Source organism: Choristoneura fumiferana, chromosome 11 (genome assembly GCF_025370935.1).
Source record: "Choristoneura fumiferana chromosome 11, NRCan_CFum_1, whole genome shotgun sequence".
NCBI lineage: Eukaryota > Metazoa > Arthropoda > Insecta > Lepidoptera > Tortricidae > Choristoneura > Choristoneura fumiferana.
Window position 1 is genome coordinate 3,402,848 of NC_133482.1, and position 16,145 is coordinate 3,418,992.

At 36.7% G+C, this 16,145-nt stretch overlaps 1 protein-coding gene across 1 annotated transcript in view; it reads right to left on the reverse strand.

The window, feature by feature from the left end:
- The window catches only part of LOC141432962 (probable isocitrate dehydrogenase [NAD] subunit beta, mitochondrial), a 16,732-nt gene extending 11,568 nt beyond the window's left edge, over positions 1 to 5,164 (reverse strand). The window contains exon 1 of the mRNA XM_074094799.1: positions 5,062 to 5,164. Within this exon, the coding sequence (XP_073950900.1) occupies positions 5,062 to 5,164 (103 nt within the window). The remainder of the gene's footprint in view (positions 1 to 5,061) is intronic.
- Between the last annotated feature and the right edge of the window lie 10,981 nt (positions 5,165 to 16,145).

A 16,145-nucleotide genomic window follows, 5' to 3' on the forward strand; every position in this document is an offset into this window, starting at 1 on the left:
TGACCATTACGATACAGCCGTGTTCATAATAGAATCCAATGTCGTAATGCTGGTCATTATCTATGGTTTTTGAACGCATAATGGAGGATGGGTGTACCTACATAAAATTTGTTGTGCCATGTTTTAGAATGACGTTCAGAGTGCGAAAGGTTGTCCATAGCTTTTTCGCCTGCCGTTGGAACAGGATACATATTTTTGTATAGTACAGAGTTTTTTTTTTAGATATGTGGTAACAATGGAACTCCGTGATACTGGCACGTATGCCTTTGCCCTGCCTCCAGAACTGATACTGCCAACCTGTAGAGAAACAATGGATGGCATGATAGGTATGTTCTCGCCCACGGAACCGTTGAGTGAATTCAGACCAACCAGCAGTTGTCAGCAGTGCCAACCGAGCTTTATGGTCAAAAGGTTTGCTGTTGTTTTTTTGTGTGTCAGTTTCATATGATTTTGAATAAAAAAAAAATACTTATTTATGTACTTTGATTTTTAGTAGGTACTTAATAGAAAGAAGATGAACAATGACTTTTAATGATAATAATGATGTTTATTATAAAATATTTATAAAATAAGTAACAGGGAATAACAATAAAATACAAAACAATACCCTTTATCGAAAACCACAAATCAATATAGTAAATTAACAAAAAATAAAAAAGTGCAAGGAAGATAGGCGGTCTTATCACTTAAAAATGACTTCTTCCCGACAGCCATTTAACTGAAAAATGCGCAACCTAGGTAATATTGAAAATTTATTCGTTTCTCTGGAAGTACAAAAAAGGTGAATTATTATTAGTATGAATTGAAAGGAACTGAAGGAACTTCATATTAGAAATGATCAGCATCCGACTTCCTTAATTTTGTATAAGATATACCACATTGCAGCCATCACGGACACTTGTAAGTAGGTACTTTTTGGGATCATAATCGCCTAAAAGGTGAATATGGATTACAGTCTAAGAAAATTATGTTATCTTATAAAGATTATGACAAATTAACAAGTCATTATTTTTTAAGATAATGCCACGGATTATCAAATTGTGTAATAATACCGCAGAAATATATGTTACATCACCATATTGGCCGTTAAGGGTTTTTAGTGACATAATAAAAAAAACTAAATTAAGAATTAATTTTATATTCAACGGAAGTGTATCGCGTGTGAAATTGTAATACAATTTTATTCAAAAATTTAGCTGTCATAATTTATTTTCTACTCCCAAACCAATTATGTAGTAAAATTTATTGAACACAAATCATCTAATATCACGAATTTCATATCAAATTCACTTGTTTTTGCGTGATAAACGATATTAAATCAGCGATTCTTAATTTCAACAGAACAAAATAACATCTGCCTGCCGCTCGGTAATGTTATGGCAGCGAAAATGATGTTATCAAAGGTGGTAATATGAGTAATGATCCGTGTAATCGTTTAGGCGTCACGACAAATCATCATATGACGTGATCTAGTGCCATTTATTTCGGTAACATCACCCATTATAAGATGAGCCGGCTCATTTCAAAGCAAGACTTCAACTTCTAACAAACCTACAGCCTCTGGCAGGCCAGGTTCAGCTGGACAGTAGTTACCATCGTTAATGGCATGAGTATCGCTTTGGATATCGGCGTCTGAATTAGAACGTTCTACGGGTTCAACTATGGTGGATTTTAGTTTGTCTGCCTCGTAATTGTCCAGTTTTTAGGGCGTTGCCTTTCCTTTTGTATGAGAATTAATTGCTTATTCCTGTTTATTGGATTGTAACTTGTGTCTTAATTACTTATAATTCCTTCTGACGAAGGCAGATTCTTTCCTTAGATTGCGGTTTACGATCTACATGCAATCCTACTATTACGTCGCTATTAAACCTTTCTGCGAACCTTAGATTGCCTTTAGTTATGGTTTAGCTATGCATATGCATTATGTTATCAAAGATCGTTAAAAAACCAGTAAATTTTGTTTATATCATCTGGGCATCTGGGCCGTCTGGGCCATTTTGTTTATATCATCAGACGGCGAGTGCGGGAGCCCTGGGTCACACAAGAACTTGTGGCCCTTTTGGATTTTTTTTTCTACTACGAGTGCTATTTTATTTATAATACACGTAAAAATTATATAGGTGAGTATGATTAAAATACGAGATTTGTTTTGTATAACATCTTTTAGTATAACTTTTTGTCAGATCAAAATATATTTATCCTTATGGTAAAGACGGTATTGTATGCCATTTAACAGGCTGATCTACGCTGTTACTAAATATTTGACCTAATGAAATGTAATTTAATTTTATAAATCAATAAATAAATGAGATGGGCCTTTTAAGATTGGCTCTGGCTTTATTCATTTAAAAAATCCGAGTTCCTAAGAGATCGTGGTTGGAAATCTGAAAAATACCTTAATACTGTTCGACAGCAAATAAACATATTAAATGATATAGTACCGGGTAACTCAAGTCTTAAATCGAGATTAGCTCTTCTTAGCTTTCGTGTTTCGGGCTACTTTGTTTGAAACATGTCGAGCTAAACTTGATTTAAGGCGTGAGTTATCCGATACTATATATCATTTAATACGAGCGAGTCTCACGGTAGTTTCATGTTCAAAATAGCAAATAAACATTTTAAAATAAACAATGAAATTTGGCTTCTGGAGAGCATCTTAAGTGACAAAGACAAGACAGATAGAGAAAGAAAGAAAATTAGAAACATTTGCTTGCACAAATTTAATATATACACACAAGTACGCAATTTATGAAAATTTCGAGTTTTAAACTACCTATTACGGATCGAAAGATAGTATCGTAGTCTTATGGCAGATAAACATATAGACGAACAATTACAGAGAGACGGACCTAATAGGGTCCCGTTTAGAACCCTTCGGATACATAGCCCTAAAACCTAGTCATAAATCCCATTGGATTTTAAATTTAATCAACCTCTGTCTCGTTAGCTTAATGATTACGGAATACGAATTAAACTACAATTTTAAAGACACAGCAGTATTCTTGCCAAGGCTCGGGCACACTTAAGTGTCCTCCACTACTTGGACGCTTTACAATGGCGTGCTTAATTTATGATTTTAACCCAGATTTTCTAGTTTTGGTAAAGACGTTTTCAAGGGTGGTTTTCACAGCGAATGCGGAGTGCTTCCCATTTGTTCCATAGATCTGTGACGTCATAGTACAAAATAGGATTTATTTACCCAAAGTGTTCTATAATACTAGCTTTTCACCCCAGCCTACTTGCCAGTGACGCAGTAGAACAAAGTGAGTCCTTTCCCATACTGTTCCATTATGAAACAAAAGTGGCGGTTCAAATGGCCAGTGAATATAGCAATAAATTAAAGAGTTTTTCCTAGCTTAGATAAACGTAAATGGACTACTCGCTTTTTAGGGTTCCGGAGCCAAAATGGCAAAAACGGAACCCTTATAATTTCGCCATGTCTGTCTGTCTGTCCGTCCGCGGCTTTGCTCAGGGACTATCAAAGCTAGAAAGCTGATTTTTTGCACGGATGTATATGTAAACTATGCCGACTAAATGGTACAATAAAAAAATTAAAAATTTTTTTTTAGAGTAAGTACCTCCCATAGACGTAATGTGGGGGTGATTTTTTTTCTCATCCAACCCCATAGTGTGGGGTATCGTTGGATAGGTATTTTAAAACCATTAGGAGATTGCTCAGACAATTTTTCGATTCAGTGATTTTTTTGCGAAATATTCAACTTTAAAGTGCAAATTTTCATTAAAATCGAGCGTCCCCTCTCCCCTCCTCTAAAATCTAAACCGGTGGGTGGATAAAAATTGAAAAAATTCAGGATGGTAGTAAGTATATCAAACTTACAAGGAAAACTATAACGGTTAAGTTTGCTTGAGAATTATTAGTAGTTTAAGAGTAAATAGCAGCCTAAGGTATAAAATATACCTAAACTTGGAAGATTCCGTATAAAATACGAAATCCTTAGAAAAATATTACTTAATTTTTTCGTAATGGCTACGAAACCCTATTTTGGGCGTGCCCGACACGCTCTTGGCCGGTTTTTAGTAGTAACTTTCTCAATTATTCTATAGAACAACGTGCAATACTGTCATATCATTTTCTTCCACAGCGTATCAGTTCTATAGAACAAATGATAATCTGAAATGTTCTACGGAGTAATTTAGAAATTAATATATTATTTTGTTCAATGACGTCACAGTTCTATGGAACAAATGGGAAGCACTCCGAATGCGTATGTTGGGATTTTAATTTTGGAAATAAAAGATCTTTAGTAAAGAAATGGCTTTCAGTTAAAAGTTGTCAAAAACTGAGCTAAATTTTAAATATGAGTAGAGTACTTGTGAAATTTATAATGCAGCTCTCATTAATCTAAGGCTATAATTGCCACAGACAGACGTACATTGGCGTCAAACTTATAAATGTATTAAGTTAGGGTTGAATAAGGGGTGCTACACCCCTTTTTTGCATGGAAGGTTAAAAATAGGGTTGTAAGTTCGAGACGGCGGCTTAAATTATTTGTTCTAAATAAACAAAACACAATCCGCATATCAGTAGAATCCCTGCAATTAGTGCGACATCTGGCGGCCGTCCAAGCTGCGATCTGATTGGTGTAATTGAGTAGTCGTTGGTTTCTGCAAATTGGAGTACGGGCTGGATGGTCTGATGTATTTAAATGTGGTTTAGCTAGGCTAGGTGGAATATTACTTTGGAGTACGACGTCGGAAACCTCGAGTGTGCGGGCGTTACGGTTCCTCTACGGTACGGTTTAGCACTCTTCTATGGCCCGGAGGAAGACCATGCTGGTTTCCAACCAGCGATATGCTCAGCCGGGACCTTTTAATAACGGCAACACTACTTATGTATTTTTTTATGTAATGTGCTGTGTTTCACTGCTGTTATAAATAAATAATTTTCTTTTTTTCTTTCTCTCAGAGTCATATCCTCAATTGGAGAAGCAATCTTTGTCCAGTGCTCCCTGAGCAACTAAGGTTAACTAATTTATTTCCTTCCTTTTTAGTCGGACACTCTTGTCAGAGTGGTCGTGGTTGCGCAGACGAGGTATGTACATGGAGAGATGTTCGGTGGGTTGCAGACCTTTTCGAGGACAGCCCTCTTAGCAATGTGCTTCCATTTCTGCCGGTTAGAGGCGTTGCGAGTACACTGGACCATGGTGGACTCAGTAGCTTTTTTAATCAGGTCAGTCCAGCGAGTTGGTGATCGGCCGCGTGCCCTCTTGCCTTCCACCTGCCCCTGAACCACCAATCTCTTTATTGAGTTCTCATTTCTGGAGATGTGACCAAAGAACTTCAGTATTCGTAATTGCACAGCGTAAACTAATTTATTTACTTAGTAAAAAAAATTGCAAAACGTTAACAGTAGTGTTCAGTCAAATTAAACTAAAGTTTGACTGGCAGAGATCCTCCAGGGATAAGTCCGCCTTTGTACTTAACACTTTTTTTCTGTAACCTTTTTGTTTTTCCTTTTTGTGAGTATATAAACAAACAAACAAACTAATTCATCAATTTATAAAAATATTCTTTTATCGACTTAAAACATCTTGTTGTTGTATGCCTAGAGAGATCTCTATTATAGCCTCTCCCTAGAAAAAATAACCGCACCAAACACTTTTTGACTCTTAAACTCACTCTTCGTTGGACCCTAACTGATTGCTCTTCTCATTTCCTCAAGGGTTCACTAGTAGAGATCCCTTAAAGGGATAAGTCTTCCTTTGTACAAGTTTCTCAAAATTTGCCAATTCGCATCTTTAAAAGAAAACTGAAATAATTCGAAATATTCATATTTCCAAAATAAACTTTAAATACAAAATTTAAATACGTTCGTCGTGCAGTACGACTACCACGTTGTCATTTTTGTGGATTTCCATGGAAATTTGTTAAAAAAAATAAAAAAATACGGAATTTTGGTTTGACTACGAGATCTAAGTACAAAGCTGCGGGTAAAAACTAGTTAAGTCATAAAATTGCCGTGTAGTTCCACCGGCAGCCTACACGCCATAAGGTATGAAGGAGTAAGTAGTTTTATTTTTACGTCAAGCATAAAACTTTAGAAAACATGGCTTTCTTTTTAGGTAGGTAAGTAAATATCCTTTTTATAGGTAAGAAACTTGGTGTTTTATGAGCCTAGATTTACTTATAATTTAGTTGAATCGGTGGCTTCTTGTGTGTAAAATAGGTAAGGGTTCTCTATAGTCTTTATAGTCTTTTTTTCAATCGTAGTTCGAGATAGCTTTGTTGTAACAAACTTTTTACAAGGTTTTTTTTTGCCATGTTACCTACTTGTCTTCAATTCTGATATCAATCTGATACCGTCGGGCTTTGTCAGGTGACAGCCGGAAGTCACTAATATAGTCAACATACCACAAACAGGACTTATCGCGCTAAAATACACGAGTAATATTTACCTCGACGCTTCGACCACATTACAGTAACCGTGGTCACGCTAGAATCAGAAATTTTTTACTCTCCTTCAAAAACTTTTCCTCCCTGTCGAGAGGGAGCAAATGCAACTTTCTGTTTCAAGGCTTTTCTAAGTGTTTTATTGCAATGCCTTTTTTGAATTGTAATTGTAAAGCCAGCCATTTTCTATGCTGGTTGTTCTTTAAAATACTTAATTAGATTTTTTTTTTCAGTTCTGCTCTTGTGAAAGTTGTATGAGCCACTCGGAGCAAAATTATTTTCATCTTGTTAACACTTGAATCCCTCATTCGCTCAGGATTCTACTTGAATCCCTCGCTACGCTCAGGATTCTACTGTAGAATCCTTCGCTGCTTCTGGATTCAATGCACGCCTTCGCCGTAAATATACCATTTTGCTCCCTTGTGACACAAATAACTATTATTGCAAAAACCTTTCATGAATGAAACTGGCAAAAACTGTGTAGGTACAATGGTGTTATACTTATAATAGTAGTTTGACTCTAAGTGAAAATCACGAAAGTTTTAAACATAAGTTTTTTTGCAGTTAGTGTCTTTTGGATATCATTTGACGACATAGCATACACTTACTTATCCGTATAGGATCCGTTTTAAAAAACATAATAAGGCTTTTCATTTCGTTGTTTAAAGCGTGCGTGCGTGTGGTGCAGGTTTTCCTTGAAATAATATTGCTCAAATAAAACGCATGAATAATTTGCAAAAATAGCACAAACCAAGTGAAAGTGCATCCTCCGGGATCCGAGTCCAAAATTGAAGCAGACATATTCCGATCTCCTCATAATTCGCTGTCACAAACTTACAGAGCCAGCAAAAACGGCGCCACCGTGGCCAAATTATTCAGGAGTTAGCACGAGTTAATGTTGGTTCCTGTCTCTGCCACCGGAATACGTAACTTTGTCGGACTGCGATTATGAATTCATAAACCATTTTGAGCTAGCTAGTCTGAATGCAGGGGTTGGTTACCACCAATGTTGTTCCAGATAACGTGGTTTTTAGAGTTCCGTAGGCAAAAGGCAGAAACGAAACCTTTATCATTACTCCATATGTCTTCCTGCTTGCCCAAAACTTAGTTCAAAGACTCTTAGTACCAGAAAACTATAATTTGGCATTGGTGTAGGTACTTACAAGCTCTATCATCGTAGAGTATTTTCACGCTCCCGTAACGTCCACTATGGCAAATGTGGGCACTCGTGTGGTCGTTAGAGCGCTTTAACATTATAGACGTTTTTGTCGCGCGACACAGCAAATCCCTTCACATTACAGCGGCCGTATGGCGGCTAAGTTGCGACGTCGTCGCTAGCGACAGCCACACTTCACAGTATCTGCCACCGCTAGCTCGGAGCTGCGCTACTCCGTCATGGAATTGACAAGAAATCAGTTTTGGCAAGAAATTATTAACCCTAAGGACGAGATCATAAAGCATAAACTACATAAAACATCCAAAATTTCTTGACGTCAGGAAAATGACACGAAATCTTGTGAGGAAAAAATCTTAATTTTGTAACTACATCAATACTTTCTATTGGATCCAACAACAAAGATTATCTGACTTTTTATCACTTTTACCACAAGGTTTTGTATGTATTTAAAAACAATATCACTTATTTTTGTGGCGAAATAGCTTAAGTTTTTTTTTTTATAAGTGGAAAACTGTATATAGGCTGGCATGATGATGTTGATGATGAAGTGGGAAATGGACAACTGAAAAAATTAAAAATGGACAACTTTTTGAGAAAGAGTCAAATTATGTATGGATACGAGTCGCGCTGCTGCAGCGCGACTTAAAAGCGCTACAGTCCGGCGACAAAAACGCCTATATGTGAAAGTGCTCGTGGGTAAGCCCATACGGGAGAGCCCCCCTCCACATACTCTCATCATCATCATCCCAGCCTATATACGTCCCACTGCTGGGCACAGGCCTCCTCTCAGAGCAAGAGGGCTTGGGCCATAGTTCCCACGCGGGCCCAGTGCGGATTGGGAACTTCACACGCACCATTGAATTGCTTCGCAGGTTTGTGCAGGTTTCCTTACGATGTTTTCCTTCACCGCAAAGCTCGTGGTAAATTTCAAATGTAATTCCGCACATAAATTTCGAAAAACTCAGAGGTGCGAGCCGGGGTTTGAACCCACGACCCTCTGTTTGAGAGGCGATAGGTCAAACCACTAGGCCACCACGGCTTCACATACTCTCACTGAAAAGAAAAACAAAAAGAATTTGTTAACAGTAACAAAAAACATTTTTGCTTACCTCGACTTGCGTGACTACAAAACTAGGTGAACTTAGGTGATGGCTTACAAAATCAGTTTTGTAATATTAGGATAATTGGTTCCTAATTAGTAAATTTTGGCTAAACGTCAAGTAGCCAAACTAGTTCAGCTATTCTTTTTTTTTGTGCTCTAATTTCCCTAAAAGGTGAGATACTGAGGCACATTTTTCACACCGTAGAAAAGTATCTATACTATCACAGATACTATCTATATATAAGTCGAAGGTTAATGCATATGTGTTTTTACTATTTATTTCTATGTGTGTTGTGTGTGTGTGTGTGTGTGTGTGTGTGTGTGTGTGTGTGTGAGAGAGCATGTGTATTTGTTTGTATTTGTAAACATAATTCGTCGCAGATAGAGTCGCGGGAAACAGCTAGTACTTAATGCAATGGTCACTAAACCGTGTGCATTCTGAAAATGTTAAATCTATTTCAGATTTTCAGATGAAAATCCAACCGCATTTGTGGGCTGCACAAGTACAGCAGGGCTACTACGAAACTCGAAACTCGAAGTTCGTGTTGTGCGGTCCCTCTCGCTCGTATTAAATAAATAAGTGTCGGAGGGACCGCACGACACGAACTTCGAGTTTCGAGTTTCGTAGTAGCCCTGCAGGGTGTTAAAGGATAACAGTGAGTTGCTAATGGGAGAATTAGCATTTTTGAAGCGTAAATGTAATTTAGTTACCGTTCCTGAATTGTTTAGGGTTCCGTAGTCCAACAAGGAACAAGTAGCGCGGCGTCGTGACAACTCCATTCCCAATGGGCTCCCTAGATTTTTTACGTCTGGATAGTGATGGAAATGATGGTGAAATAGCCTTAGTATCCCAGTGGATTGACCTATGGCCTACTCATACTTTTACTTTTACTCTGCGGTTTTGCTTAAGTAGCACTTTTGCATGTTTATAATAGACATTAATTAATTTGCGTTAATTAGTTTTTTTTATACGACTGGATGGCTAACGAGCAAGTGGGTCTCCTGTTGGTAAGAGATCACCACCGCCCATAAACATCTGCAACACCAGGGGTATTGCAAACGCGTTGCCAACCTAGAGGCCTAAGATGGGAAATATTTAATATTAGCCCCCGACGCAATGCCCCCGAAATAAATGGATTTATTATTATTAATCACGTGACAAAAATGTGCCCAGCACGGGACTTATATAGACCGGTATCTCAAACAGATTTACAAACGTTTGATGTTGACGATCTTACCAACCTGACCCCAGCAATTCCTTCCCTCTACTCACCCCACAAATCACTGTCCCAAATACAATCAAAACAAGAGTACCGACACAAAACAGACAAACGGACAAAAACGCAAGTGTAAATTACACGTGGCATTAATCACATGCTGCCACAATAACATGGTTGACTTCATCTCCGAATAATTCTCTTTGTTCAGCCGTTACTGTTTTTGATTGTAGTCTGAGGTACGAGAGACAGCGATAAAAATAAAAAAAATCAAGACGCTCGTCGAGATACACGTATAATATTGTCACGGCCACGGCCGACAAATCAAGCATAGCTGCCGATGTGTCCACATTGATTCAAAATAAAAGCGTCTATTCTGTACGTAGGCCGCAAATGGCTCTTTTATATGACAAGTTTTATACCACCAGCGCGTTAGGGAAGACCATCATTGCCAAGAAAATGCGCCGCAAGAGACTTGGCAGAAAATAAAATTTATATTACTGTTCTTATCTATTTAAAGAAAACCTAACCTAACCTCACCAACTTAGAAAAATTTAAATCCCCCCGACATTGCATTTTAAAGACCAATGTCTCACGGCTGAACCAATTTTAATGAAACATATCCAAAAACATAGCCAAGAACTACTGCAAAAAACTAAACCGAAAAGAAATCAGTCCATCAGTTTAAGAGCTACAGTGCTATAGATAGATAGACAGTTAGCGTCAAACTTATAACTCCTCTTTTTACGTCGGAGGTTAAAAGTAGCTCTAGTTTGTTTATACTCTTTATTGTACAAAAATAAAATACAAAAAGGTTACAAATATAAGTGCTAAATACAAAGGCGTCCTTATCCCTGAAGGGAGCCTTGTTTTACTCATAAACGCATCCGCTATCGCTTTCGCCACATCCTCTCCCCGATACCTCTTGCCCGTATATCACCTCGTGTCGTTAAGGGCAGGAGGTGGCCCGATAAATCAGGAGACGTCGTCTGTGCTCGCCTGCAGTCACTAATGCGTGTTCTAATGAAAGATGCGAGTCTAGATTTTTAGGTTATAATTAGTTTGTGGTTAGCTCTATACGGTATTGACAATGCTAACTGCTAAAGGTTATCGAAGAGAAATAGTGGATTGTACGACAAGAGCATAAAACGAGCCATTTTACCCGAGCTGTTCGTACATTCACCCAAGCCGGCATGGTGGGGATAGATAGACACGTTGAGAGTAAAATGGGTTTGATGCTCGAGTTTCACACTCTGATTTTCACTTTGTTTGCGAGAAAACTAAATGCAACTGTAGAAACAATTGTTAAGTTACTCGGCACCTTTTATTTTTCATGCATTGCTGTATATAATATTACATTATTTAGTTTTGTTGATTGATTCATATATAAATTACGAATTATTAATATATATATTTTTTTTACTTACATTATAAGGATCTCAAATATATTTTTATTATTATTGTTAAAAAGTAAATATTTTTGTTCATTTATATAATTTATATAAAAAGATTTATCTATAATATAAAACAAAATAAAGGTATCTAAAACTACATACTAACTAAAATTATATATAAAAAAGTTGCCCAAAATCACTGGCAGCATTACCACGCTGTATGGCAAGGCTTAATCTTTGTGCTAAGAAAAAGCCAGCCCTCTGGTCACCCGAAGTCGTATTCAATTTGGACGACAATGATTTATAAACAATTAAAAGCACTCGCCCAAGGACCCATGGTTTCTATAATATATTCTTGTATATTATACTTCTTTTTTGTGGCTGTTGGCACCTGATTGCCTTGGTCTTGGACTTACACGAAAATTGTATTATATGTACTAGACTAGAGCTTAATAGCTCGCGATTGCATTTACTATATATTCTATCCGTATCTTATACCACGTCACAAAAAGAAGTGGTGAAAACGATTGTCATTCCGAGTGTACGTGAGAGAATAGGCCTGAGAGGTAGTACGTGCTGTTTTGCACCCAGGCATTCGCTATCGCATTCACGTAGTGAAAGCGATTGTGAATTTACACTGCGAAGGCATACCTGCTTGTAAATCTTTGATGGCATAAGTACCTACTGGAATATATACCATTTTACCACTTTCATAACCTCGTCAAAAATTTTACTGTTCAAATTTTAGTTACTTCAACCCTTAACTCTCTCACCTATAAATGTCCATCGTAGATCAACCGAAGTAGCCAAGCCTTCGGGTGCTCTCTCAAAAGCAATCGATCAAATGGACGCATTTATTCATGTCCTACGTCCCTACTACACCAAAAACAAACCGATTCTAAAGTCTCATCAACCAGAACTCATCTTCCATCTCGCTCTAACCCCAAAGCGGGAAGAGGCTGACGGATTTGGAGTCGATAAGTTTGATACTGAATCAGGATGGTCTCCCGTTGTTTTAAGCACATCGGCAGTTGGCGCAGCGCCAAACTCTGGCTGTAATTGGGATTTCGATACTTGTCTCTTGGTTTGGTCCAATTTGTTACTTTGTACAGATCGTGTTATTGAGAGAGACGACCAAATATTTCATTAGTTGATCGAGATGTATACGTCATCTTCATCTTAGCGTTTTGCCTTCAGCCACTGTCTGAAAAAACTTGAAAACATTAATTTGAAACCGTACAAATTACAAATGTATTTATTTTTCACTTATCTTTACCCGGGTCTGATTAGCGATGTTCAAATAACTGATACAACCTTTGTTTTAATTGATGCAACCTGCGTTATAACTAAATAATAAACGAAAAGTCCATAATTATCTAAACAATAACTAACATTGGACTAAAATAATTTCTTTGCTCACCCGCGACCTTCCACGAATTCTTATAGTTCATTGATATGGATCTCCGCAAAGTAACGCCTGATTGAATAAATTAATACTTACATTATCAGATCATTATTGTTCAGTCTAAACAGTGTTACCACAACACAACACAGTGTTACAGTGTTATCCAAAACAATAACTTACACTGTACTAAAATAATTTATTTGCTCACCCGCGACCTTCTTCGCGAATTCTTTTAGTTCATTGATATGGACCTCCGCAAAGTAACGCCTGATTCAATAAATTGATAACTTATATTTTCAGATCATTATTGTTCAGTCTATTCCAAATAGACAATTTACTACCCTCGCTCTGATTTCATAAATATAACGCTACACATTTTATCCTGGCTAGTTAGTGTAGCGATGTGTCTTTACAGGCAGTTGAATTATTACGCATTTTCTCTAAATTTCCATAGAAATTACCAAACATTTATCATAATTAATAAATAATTATGATACTTTTAGACATTATTGTTGAATTAAGAGATTTTTTTAGGCGTAGGCATCGCGATCCCGTGGTAAGTATTGGAATAAAAATTATCCTGTGTTTGTTACAGGGTTCTACTATTATAATATCCTAAACGTTATTTTACTTGTTCATTATTGTTATTCTTTTATTCGTATTTGACACTGGAATTTAATTTTTAGCTGACATTCTATTTGATTTGATCATGAGATGAGACTGATATGTTTTTTGCATACCTACTTAGATCTGATGATTCATTTGTGAACTTTTCATATTTATCCGACACTGTTTACCTACTATTTGTTCTTTTGATATAATTAGAGTATTAATTGGCAAAGCTAATATTTAATTTTTATCGGACAATGTAGGTTGCCAAATTTTGCGGGAATTTAACGCAAGTTGGACATGGCGTAAACCATTACCATTTTTGTGCTTCTGAGCAGAACAATTAAACTGACACGCGTTTGCGGACACTGTTATTAATTATACCAACTAAACGTCATCCAATATTTTGAAAGATAATTAATGGGATTGTAATATAGCAATTATGTTTTGGATAATTTGATTTTGGTTAATGCTTGTTAAATTAAGAATAGAATAGAATTAGAATTTATTTGTCAAAACATAGGTTTATACAGGTTTTAGGTTTCAGGTTTTAAGAGGAAGTATCTAATCACGTTGACGGCAAATAAAACTGGGATTTAATATAAACTGAATGTTAAGTTTTTTAATGAATTAAGCCGTCTTCAAAAATGACATTAAAAGTTTCGCCTTTTAAAATTTTTAAGTAAATTTCTTAACTATTTTTGTGCCTATGTGAAAACAATTTTAGGTGTTTTTACGAAACAAATCCACGTTTTTCACAGATCTCGGAAAGTGACTTTAGATTTTAATAGGGTGCCTGTAGTATCGCATAACGTTTTTAGTCCTAAAAATGTTTGGCCGCGAATATGTGGCATAGGTGCTGATGAATGGCATACTACTCGTATGTCCTAATATTTTTTCTCGCATACTCATTTAAAGTCCTAAAGCAAGTTTGTCCTAATATTGATAACTCTAAAATCTAATTACCTAAAGCATAATATATAGGTACATAAAACCTCCTAAAACCCATATGTTCAAGCGAGCGAGCACGATCTTCCGGGGCACTCCGACTCGGATAGGTTAGGTTAGGTTATCGAGGTTATTTTTTTTTGTCATCCCTAAACGATCTCTACTATGATATAACAATTACAATTATGCACATCAATCATTCGACAGTTGAATCTTAGCCAATTCAAACGATACGACAAATAATATTTAGGACAAACGATAATAGGAGCAACAATTTCGGACAATCAAAAATATGCGGAACAAAATGTATGCCATACGTTATTAGGACAAAAGTTGTTATGCGACACAACGATAGGACTAATTATTGTAAGCCTTCCGATATAGACCCATTTTAATACTTATAAAATCGGAGCAAACATAGCACAAGTTTTAATTTAGAAAATCGCATTGAAAGTTGATTTAGATTCCGTTTATTTCTTTGCAAACAATGTTTTATGCTTCATATTAAACCCTCTAAATTTACGCTTTAAATGGCGTCTATTGGAATGGCAGATCAATCTGGACAATCTGGTGAAAAGCAAATGTCGGTCACGCAAGACAAACGATGCGGCAACGAGTGGTCGGCCATTTGTCACAATTAGCGACCGTGGCCCGGTCGCCGGTCGCGTGGCTTAAAAACGTGGCGTCTATAGATTCCGCTTGTGACTTCATGATGTAAAATAAATCTACAAATGATTTGTTCATCCACATCCATTCAGTCCATTTTAGCAAGAAAAAGTCAAAGTCAAAATATCTTTATTAAATTTAAGCTATAACAAGCACTTATGAATGTCAAAAAAAAATCTACCACCGGTTCGGAAAACCTCTGTTGAGAAGAATCCGGCAAGAAACCCAACGAGGTATATTTTTTTAGATATCTATACATCACAAACAATGGTAAACATACTTTTTTACTCACATAAAAAACTTTAGCATTCATAATATTCATCAACTTCCCAGCATATATAACGTCCCAATGGTGGGCACAGGCCTCCTCTCAAAATGAGAGGACTTTCCACGCGGGCCCAGTGCGGATCAAACCTTCACACACACACAATTGAATTGGCTCTCATATTCTCCTATAACTAAGCGTAGCTTAGGTACCCTTTTAGTAAAATAGCAAGCGAACTTGAACGAGCGAAGATCTTTTACTACAAAATCATCTAAGTCACGTCTCTGTAACTGAAACTTTATAGGTTAAGTTCGACGGCTGTTAATTTCCGCGCAGGAGTTTACCTGTCAAAACGTCAACAGTTAAAAATGAACAGTAAAGAGCTCGCTTAGCCACCGATGCGGGGCTAATTACTGCAGTCGCAGTAGATGCTAGGAACAGTCAGTAGGGAAGGTATGTAGGTATCATAAAGAATTTGACGTTTGGTTTCTAATACTTGTTCAAGAACTATGAACTATTATTGTGCTTAGGTCGCGGTCGCTTAAGGTCGCGAGTGATTACGTAATTATTTATATTTCATTGATATTGGGCTCCGTAAAGTAACGCATAAATTGTTCCATTCAAGCAAGTTGTTAGTAAAAATTATTGTGAATGAAATTATAGCATGACATATTTAGTAAATCATCCTCAAAAATTCAGTTTGGGATCGCTTGTCTAAGCTAAGTAAGTAAATAGCTAAGTCACACAAATCTAAATCTTATCAAAAATTAAAGAAACCGTTGTCAGTTTTTGCATTTAAATAAATATGCGTCGGACAGACGCCACTATCATACGTGTAGTCACGGAGTAGCAAAACATTGATTTAAGTCTATAAATATAAACCTCTACAAAGCGTTACCTCATTCAATAAAATTATGCCAAACCTTTTAAGTTATAACGATGTCTGAACGC